At 33.6% G+C, this 10,351-nt stretch overlaps 1 protein-coding gene across 1 annotated transcript in view; it reads right to left on the reverse strand.

The window, feature by feature from the left end:
- The window catches only part of LOC142975602 (thyrostimulin beta-5 subunit-like), a 15,563-nt gene extending 5,684 nt beyond the window's left edge, over positions 1-9,879 (reverse strand). The window contains exons 1-3 of the mRNA XM_076118547.1: positions 9,826-9,879; positions 7,880-8,059; positions 703-861 (exon numbers count right to left, since the gene is read on the reverse strand). Of these exons, the coding sequence (XP_075974662.1) occupies positions 703-861; positions 7,880-8,059; positions 9,826-9,828 (342 nt within the window). The 5' untranslated portion in view covers positions 9,829-9,879. The remainder of the gene's footprint in view (positions 1-702; positions 862-7,879; positions 8,060-9,825) is intronic.
- Between the last annotated feature and the right edge of the window lie 472 nt (positions 9,880-10,351).

Below are 10,351 nucleotides of genomic sequence, written 5' to 3' on the forward strand. Positions count from 1 at the left end.
TTGCAAAGTCCAAAGAACGAAAGTTTCAACGACCCCCACACAATTTTTCTGCTTCATTTGTGTCATGCTGCTTTATTAATTTCACGAATATGCCTTTAAATAATATTTACAACATAAGGTTCAAATACTGACTCTGTAGCGCGTGTAAAAAAGAATAGTAAACCTCCAAATTAACTCTCCATTGGTTTTACCATATATATTTATAGAAGTAAAGTTTACCGTATCGGGACAAAAACAGACGTGTGAAGCTCACGTCACTTGTGTATGACATTGTTTACACGTCGAGTGCAGCGTCATGCACGTGAACGTCAAGCATGACGTTATTCTACATTGCAATTTTGATGTATTACGTGGTAATACTTTTGACGTGATATAAATATCTTTAACTTGTTGTGATATAGTTTAAGCATGCCAAGTAGTATAGTAAATTTAACCTTAGCTAGTCTCATTCAATAGTTCACGTTTTAGTACTCTCGTTTGACGTTGTAAAGGTGTAATGCTCTAAGGAAACATTATGCTTTAAGGTACATGTAGCAACAATTGATAGCAATTTTTTTTTAAAAGTACGTAAAGCACACACACTTGTCAAACAAACGCAGACCAAACCGATGTCAAATCTGTGTGTACTTAGCATATCACAGTTTTTATTTGTGTTATGTTTGTTAACTTTATTAACAACAGTAATAAAGTTAATAAGTTTACCTTGCAGCGACAGTCTTCAGCGGCAACAAATTGGAATACATCAGTGCCGGGTGCAACGCCAGAATCACAGTTTCGAAGATGAGTGGTGAGCGGCCGACGAGCGCTGTGCACGCACACCGGATGATGAGACTTCTTGAAGGGAAACTCCCAGTCTGAAATCTGTAGGAAAAAATTGCCTTAGGAAGTAGAAAATTATGTTTGTGAAGATTCTAAGCAAATTTCTTAAAGCAAGCGGATCATCGCCATTGACATCGAGTAAACGAACCTATAGCGTTATTGTGCATGTATTTTATTTAAGATACCTAGAATCATTGCCTATACAGAGCTGACAATCGAAAAAACTAATCCTTTAATAAATATTTACATCACAAATAATTCGTCACTTTTAATTAATTCTTTTCCCTGCACTTTGTATTTACTTTAGGAGTATTTTCACAATCGTGAATTTTAATTTATTATATAAATTTATAAATATTTTGATATTATTATCTGATCACTATCTAATATATTATTATATTCATATAAAAAACGCGTTAGCAGCATCGTAGTACCACAAAATAAAAAAGAGAAACACAGAAAGAGAGAATGCATACAATATTTTAGTACAAAGTTCTGCAAAGACAGTTTCAAAACCACTGCTTAAAATGCCAAGTAAACTTGTCTTACAAACAAACATACATCAAGCGAGCATCGTGAGTGATTACACACTTTACACAATACAAATGAAAATATCAGACGCTGCCGGCTCTAGGAATAATATATTAGTACTGGTTTATATCAATGTGTTCTCGTTGGCAACTGAAAGGATGATTTTTAGCCAAAATATTTTGGCGTCCGACTAACTTATAGAAATGGCCATGCTTGTGCGCTTTAGTTTTGGTATTGGGACAATCAAAACATAGTAATCTAGCTGACCCGCGCAACTTCGCTTGCGTCACATAAGATAGTATGGCTCATAATTTTCCCCGTTTTTGTAATTTTTTTTATTGCTACTCTGCTCCTATTGGTTGTAGCGTGATGATATATAGCCTATAGCCTTCCTCGATAAATGGACTATCTAACACTGAAATAATTTTTCAAATCGGACCAGTAGTTTCTGACATTAGCGCGTTCAAACAAACAAACAAACAATGAAACAAACAAACTCTTCAGCTTTATAATATTAGTATAGATTAACCATCAGAAAATACTATAGAAATAGGGACTGTTTTGTTAGCCGGTTTGTAGATTTAAATCCATTAATTATAATAGTATTTTGTAATGTACTGAGGGTGAAATTAAATAAAGCCTTTGATAAGTTTTACAAATAAGGTTATGTTTCGTTCTCGTGGGCTGTCTCACTATTTCATGTAATAGCGAATAGTTATTGCAAAACACTTTCATCATAATATCTAAGTGTCATGTTATATCTCTGTACCAACTCTTACGTTATCCTCAAAATTACCAGCTTATGTGGGAAAACGCTTCTCCAAGATTTTACTTTTCAATAAAAGCCCTTTTTTATTAACGTATCTACAAAAAATATTATTAAAGTATTTCGTACAGCTCAAGCGCACGATTGTGGATTTCACTGATTTTATTCTCCTTTTGATACTATGGCAATAAATAAGCTGGAGTCATATCTTATGAATTATTCAATATTTTATATTCGCTAGATGAATTTAAAAGGAAGTACTATTAGAAACTTTTAATAGTACTGTGTCGAGTTCTCTACATGTTTTTATTCTTTTTATATCGACATTAAATAGGGCTTCATATTTTAAAAGTAATAAAAAGAATAAAAAAAATATCTAATATGGTACTTTTCCGATCAATAGTTAAGCATAAACCCGGCATTTAGTTGACATGACCTCGTAATTATTTATAACTAGCTCAACTTCCCTTGCGTCACGTAAGAGAGAATGGGTCAAAATTGTCCCCGTTTTTGTAACATTTTGTTACTGGTACTCTGCTCCTTTTAGTCGTAGCGTGATGATAATAATATAGCCTATAGCCTTCCTCAATAAATGGGCTATCTAACACTGAAATATTTTTTCAAATTGGACCAGTAGTTCCTGAGCTTAGCGCGTTCATTTCATTATTTCAGTGTTAGATAGCCCATTTATCGAGGAAGGATATAGGCTATATATCATCACGCTGCGACCAATAGGAGCAGAGTACCAGTGAAAAATGTTACAAAAACGGGGAAAATTATGATTCTCTAATGTGACGCAAGCGAAGTTGCGCGGGTCAGCTAGTATTAGTATAGATATCAATAACTTACTATTGACATAAAGTGTTAAAACTTATAGATATGACACTTACTTGTCGAGTACTAAATGTTAATTAGAAAAACCCTTTTTTATTTGCTTAAAAATGCAAAGAAACTTCAGAAAATAACAAAATTTCGGTGTAGCATTTCACTATTATCTTGTCTTACATTCTTTGTTCAAAAAACGTCCATCCCTTTGTAACGTTCATTTTTAAAAGACGCCGTCAAATCATATCAGCACTTTTAAACTCTAAAGGTAACTACTAATCAGAGAATAAAATAAGGTTTTTGGCAAAGAGTCAGGAGCTAACAAAGAAATCATTCATATTTGAGTGCCCTTTGTTTTACTAAGTAAATGTATAGACGGTTTCGCTCCTTTAATTTGTACTGTATTGAACTACTGTAACTTTGCACAATCATTAAATTATTGACATTGGTCCAGTTTTCTTGAAAATTTTATTACTATACTGCACAGTACTTATGCCGTAAGCGAGAGAAGAAATAGTACAGTCAACTTGGGTAACTTTGAATCATTTGGGTGTTTACCCGACTGTGTACATTGAACGTAGGAATTTGAACTAGTTTCTATTATTTTTTCATATGAAACCAACACAATTGATAAAAGTTTGCAAAACTGAAATGAATCTGTATCCTACACGGGACAATTAATTGTGCGTTCCACAAATAATTGTTTCGGGTCTGGTTATAATTTGTGTCCATTGTTTGTACGTTTGTAAAAGTCCTCGCGACACAAGAGCAATTCTTAGAGCGAGAGTATTTTTATAGAAATAAAGAAATTGTCAACCGAATCCATTCGTGATCGATAGTGATTTTGAATATTCATTTATGAAGAGACAATAATATGATCTCAATGTCGACATTTACATTTCTCAACATACAATAGCAACGTATAATGAAAAGTATTTTATTAATGCTTTTATTTCGATGAAAAATACCGAGAATTTTAGGCATATTGACAGTCATTCGCATGAATATGTTGAATAATGGAGAAATTTTCCGGAAATTTATATTTGAAATCTATTTTGTATTTAATAACTCATTTTGGGAATGGTTATGTTATTGGTGGGTTAACTCGCGCTCGATAAAGTCGTTTGAAATAATTATTTTAGCTTTTATCTTTCTCTGAGGTAAAAATGTAAACAAATTCTCTGTACGACTACATAAACTTTGGGATAAAGATGATTTAAATCTCTTCAACTACTTTAAGTATTTATACCCTGTAACGCAAATCTCAATCACCATAGCCTATCGACATTCCGCTAGCTATCGAGAAATTTTGTATGAAAAACTGATCAGCGCCCCTAGCGGGCGCCGTAAGAATTATATTGTAGCACATTTTAAATGATAAAATATCAGTATGTAAATCAGTGTTTAATAGTACCGGTGGTAGATAATTGGACGAATTATAACTCACAACTCACAAAAATTCTAACAAACTTAATTTTTAATTCAATTACGCACTCAAACATCACAAAATGACTCGCTATATCAACCATATTATTAATCCCTCACCGGACCAGATAGTATTTGTTCAGTTCACCCACTGCAAGTAATAAATAATGAGTTACGATGAAAGATCGTGTACCATCCACTTGAGTTTATGAGCTCGCTTCGTGTGGGCTACGTTTAATTTAAAACACGATAACGTTTTTGATGTTGGGGCAGTGTTGCTATAAGGTTGAAAGTTAGTTTGAGGATAACTTTGTAAATGGATGTAAATTTATCTATATAAGTATTTGTTGAGAAGTACACGTATGTGATGAATCAGTTGTCGGATTGTTGACTCGAATTTTTTTTTTTTTTTTAAAAAGACAACTCCCGCACTAAGAATTGCTCTTGTGTCGCGGGGACTTTTACAAACATACAAACAACGGACACAAAGCACAACCAGACCCGAAACAATTATTTGTGGATCGCACAAATAATTATTGTCCCGTGTGGGAATCGAACCCACGACCTCCCGTTGCAGTGGTATCGGCGTGGCGACCTAAACCACTGCGCCACGGAGGCAGTCAAAAAAAAAAAAAAAATTGCTTCTTTATTTTGTTTATACTTTTCGTATCACAATATTTTTAATAAAAATACTGCTGAAACACCTATCTTTCCTTTGCAGACGTTAGATTTTGAGCAACGGCCGATGTACTGTCACATATTTAACCACGGTTGTAACAATGTATCTCACGGTTGATATATAAAGCTTTTATTACATCGCTAAAAAATCTTCAAACAATTTCTCTACTAATACCCCTTTCAAGATCTGTAAACAGAGCATTTTGACCCGTAAAAATATATTTAAAAAGTATAAATTACATTTAATTTCTGCTTAAAAACATAAATAAAACGACTCAAATGATTAAATTCGTCATTAAGTCAATAAAAGTAAATTTCGGTCGTAATGAGTTGGATTTAAATTAAAACTGTGATCAACTCTAATTGAATTCACACCATTCAATATTGGTTGGTTAACATCACGTTCACTACACGTACACGATTAATGAAAACTTTAATTGAATGCAGTTTCGAAAAGGACACATATCGCTTTACAGATGTATGAGATATATGCTCTTTTTGAATTAAATGTTCAATTTCAATGGATTATCCCTAAGTCTGTGAGTGAAAGGAAAATATTTGTGGGTCGCACAAAGACTTGTTCCGTGTTGCAATCGAACGCACAAACACACACTGGTAGCAACTGGCTTGGCGACCAGGGCGGGTTACAACCCGATTTGATTTGAAATTTCAATTAAAGTTTTCATTAATCGTCTTGTTACAGTATAAATTGTTACCACACTGTCTGACTTTAGGTCTTTCGGAATAAAACTTTCTGGGATACTCGTGATAATATAATTTTAATAACAAAAAATAACGCTGATATTGTTAAGGTAAATATGTTCAGTATTTATTACAAAAGCTGTCGTAAAAATAAACTTTCCTCACAGGTAAATGGAAAATCATTAAAAAACGTATAAAAAACACAAACAGCAAAATAAATGTATTCGCTTGTAATCTTTGTAAGCATCGAATAATTTTCAATAAAGCCCTATCAAGGAAGTTCCGGTCGATTCGATTTCCGGTTCTCTTCACATACTTCCTCTTTGTAATTGTTTAAATAATCTTTTGTTGTTATTTCGCAAATATCATTTATCTACGTGACGATTTTTGTAAATAAATATTTTTTCGAATACATTCATAAAATCACGCATTTTCCCTTAGGGGTAGAGCGTAGAGAGAAATTATACTTCTTGCTGCTACTTCCCGTTATTGATATATTATTATGTATTCATACATCTTGTCGTATAGAAGGTTATGGTTACGGTTAAGAGTACTAACTATAAATGCTTTAGATTATGTACTGTATCGAATTTATTTTATTCTTGTTTGATTAAAATAATAAAATAAATTTCTAATAATTCTGATAAATATTCTTTGTTTCAACATAATTACATACAAAGATCAACGTACCGTCGAGATAAAGCAGTAAAAAATCTATTTTGATAACTTTCATAACGATAACAACAACTTAATTCTGTGAATGTTTTAAATATTTTTTTTTACCAACGGAAGATGCAGTCCATTCTCTTTAGCGCATGTTTAACTAATTATTTAATACTTTGAGCTGCCAAAATAGTTCAAACATTGTGTCATAATATTATAGAACGAATATAATTCAAGTTGCAGTAATTTATTAGTAACAAAAAATGCTCTTCATTTTACAATAGTTATCTCATCATTTATCCAAAGTATTAATTTTCAAACGATTGATTACAACATCGTTCAATTAAATATTTCCAAGAATTTTTTACTCATAAAGAAAGTTCAATATTTAATTGTTTCTCGTCAAAAGTAAAAAAAAGAAATCTCATTTCAAAAACGCTTTATAAAAATGAATGCGCTATACTTTGATGCTTAGAACTAAACACATCAAGTGCAAGTCTTTTCAAAAACCTGAAAGTTTCGTTCAAAATGAATAAAGTTTTAAACACCCTCTAAGACGCATTTCTCCTCAGCTTATTTATTTATATGTATTGATCATAAAACTTTTAAGACAAATACATTACTTTTATCTTTTGCTACAGTGAAGGTACTTTTATGTGGTTTATAATTTTAATTTGCAGCAATGGTTAAGGTCGCCGGACGCCGCTACCATTGCGTCGGGAGGTCGTGGTTCCGATTCCCACACGAAACAATTATTTGTGCGATCCACAAATAGTTCTTGCGGATCTGGTTCTACTTTGAATCAGATGTTTTTAAAGGTCTCCGCGACACAAGAGCAATGTTTTTGTGCGGTAGTTGTCGGAAATTGTGACTTGCGATAGCCGTTACAGTGACTGAATCTTCCACTAGTTTGAAAATGGGGTGTTGGCAAGAAAGGCCATTATTTTCAACGAAAGAATACCTAATTAAAATCCCGCCGAGAAAGCTGTCATAAAAACGTAATATACAAAGAATATAACATAGATGACGTTAGTTTTATAAGTGTACAACTAGCTATGTTGACATGGCAATAGATAGAAGAAAGCCAAACAAGTGACTTTCCACTCATATAACAAAGTTCCGTCGCCGTTTATGAAAGCAAAGTTACATTTTGTCGAAGTAAAAGTTGACGGAAAGTTCTTGTAGTTAGCTATTTGTTTTGAACTTTATTCCTGCAATATTAAGGTCTTTTTTCACCTATTTATAAGATATTTCAGTTTTACAGTAATATTACCAATTTATATGTTATTGCAGACCTCTTTCTTTATTTTAACAACAATTTGAACATATTGAAATGTTTGTATTAAATTTCTGATCCTTTGATAAACAATATTTATTCATATACTTACTTAGTGAGCATTACATAGGCGATACATAATAAGGAAAAGATATCTTACAAAGTCGATACAACATACATAGTTTTACACCTACCTCTCTAGAATCACACCGGCCACCACAAGCGGGTACTTTCACAGTGTCCCAGCATCTTAGACCGTTTTCATCTATCTGTTCTGCTCTAGCCAGGTAGACCCGCAGTTTGCAGGTGGAGAGTCCACGTGATGACGTCATTGCACAGAGTGCCAGTATTGGAAGAAGGTATTTGAGCATGATCTGTAAAAGAAAAAAAGACTTTATTATTCAGGTAAAAAATAAATAGACCGTGTATTATTTCTCCGCTAGTTAAATCGTTTTTAAGTACTTTATATATTTTACGTGATTTTTCGTTACCATCTATCGATTAATTTTCTATGAAAAAATGAAGCGTTTTTCTCTACAGCGTCTGCCACCGAGTATCAAGAGTCTGAAATGTACCGCAAATATAGTTTCTATTGCGTCCGCTAGAGGCGCTGACATAAGATCAGCGTCTCCTGCAGGCGCCAAATTTTATCGATTAAAGACAAAATTTATCGGTAGCTAGCTAATCAATCGCGCCACTGATCAGTGCCTCTAGCGGGCTCCATAGGAATTAATTTTACCGTTCATTTTAAAGGTTAATGTCTCGATAGTCGATAGTACCGACTATAGAAAATTGCGCTACTGAATAAAGCTTACATTTATACTCAACGTACAAGATCGATCGCGTAAAACTCCCACAAAGAACGTCTCTCGACAGTTTCAACTAAATTGCAATCTGGCGTAATAGAACTATGAATATAGAGTAACAGGGCCATATACTGATTAATTGATCCGCTTGCTATCTGGCAAGGCAATGGTCCATTTCAATCAGTCTAGAACTATCTCACAGGCCTTTGTGTAGCTCAGTTTCAAAGATCACAGATTAATACTCAAATCAGTCTTTATTCAGACTTAACGACAACTTATAGTTTGACAACTTAGTAGTCTTTGCATGCAAGATTTATGTAGATTATAACTAAAAATTGTATGCCACCGTTAAGCTGCATAAGCCTACGTGTCACTGGTGTTCTAAATTCTGAATTTTGTACTCAGAACCTGGATCAAAATATGGCCAATCGAAAAATATGGCCACATAACATTATTCCAAACACAAAATATTGTAATAACCTGAACGAGACCATATATTGTCGCATGTATCCGAACGGCGTACCTAGTGTCGGTTAAAGTGAAACATGCTGTTGAGGTTTGAAACAATATGTAGCCAAATTTTTCAACTGGCCATATTTGATTGAAGTACGGTTACCTTCTTTGGTCGCGGGTCTTGCACACAAGGCGCTACCAAATTGTTGGACTATAGCAAATAGTTTAAATACTCAGTTTAATTCGTTAAAATATCACCAGATAAAGGGCATTAGCACCGTAATAAAATATTCATCGCAATACATAAATGCGAGAGAGTAATACAATCTACATAAAATTGTAAAGTGCTTTATAAAATAATGCAAAAACCACTTCATCAAGCTAGTTAAACACTTTCAAACGAGAGCCAAAGACAAGCAAAAGAACCTTCCATTAAAAACGATGTCTTAGTTTAGTTAATTTTACTTTCGCTATATACTAAAAAATAAAGTGCCCTTAACCGTGTCTGTCTGTCTGTGCGCGATAAACTCAAAATCTACTGACTGGATTTTTGCTAATAGATAGAGTGATTCTCGAGGTTGTTATACGTGTATAGTTTACTATGATTTATGTATCTCTATCTAGGTGCAACCCTGGCAAAGCCGGGGCGGGCAACTAGTCTAAAATATAAAGCTGTAGAATTTCTTCATTCGTTTGTTTGAGCGCGCTTATCTCAAGAACTGCTGGGTCGAATTGAAAAATATTTTTATTTAATGACCATTTATTGAGAAAGATTACTGGCTATATAATATCACGCTATGACCAAAAGGAAGACAGCTGAGAACTTAAGTCCACGCGGAATGTACCGCGGGCGGCTTCTACGTACAATTAAAAGAACTCACCATGTACAAAATACTTGCTTGTTAGAAACGTACTGGTTACTTGAAGGGTTGGAATTAAACTGGGCTTTTTAACCCTCTATCCCTCTGTACGTGCAGTTTTTCCTTCCCACTTAACATTACGATTCTCCATTCCGGCCGTTTAACTATACACGGTCAACGTCAGCCTATAAAAAGCGTGTAAAATAACAATATAAAATACATCGCCGCTCTTTTACCGTCGTATGCAAATTGTGAATTTTACAGTTGTATTAAATAGCCCGTAAAGCAGCGATGTACTACAGAATGACGAACTTCTCTCTTTAGCTGAATTATTGGAATTTCTTTTTATAAGACAACTAAGGTCGCTTGTTTTTTGTTAGTTCAGTTTAATTGTTAGTAGGTGTAGTTGAAATTATAAAATAAATAAACTAACTCAGAGACGTCATAAAGATTTAAAAAAAATGCAATAATTTCCGCTTACTTGGGTACTATTTGTATTTCTAAATGAAATGTGTTGAGAGTGCTATGATATCAATTTCAAAGCTCA

The sequence above is a fragment of the Anticarsia gemmatalis genome, chromosome 9 (genome assembly GCF_050436995.1).
Source record: "Anticarsia gemmatalis isolate Benzon Research Colony breed Stoneville strain chromosome 9, ilAntGemm2 primary, whole genome shotgun sequence".
Taxonomy (NCBI): domain Eukaryota; kingdom Metazoa; phylum Arthropoda; class Insecta; order Lepidoptera; family Erebidae; genus Anticarsia; species Anticarsia gemmatalis.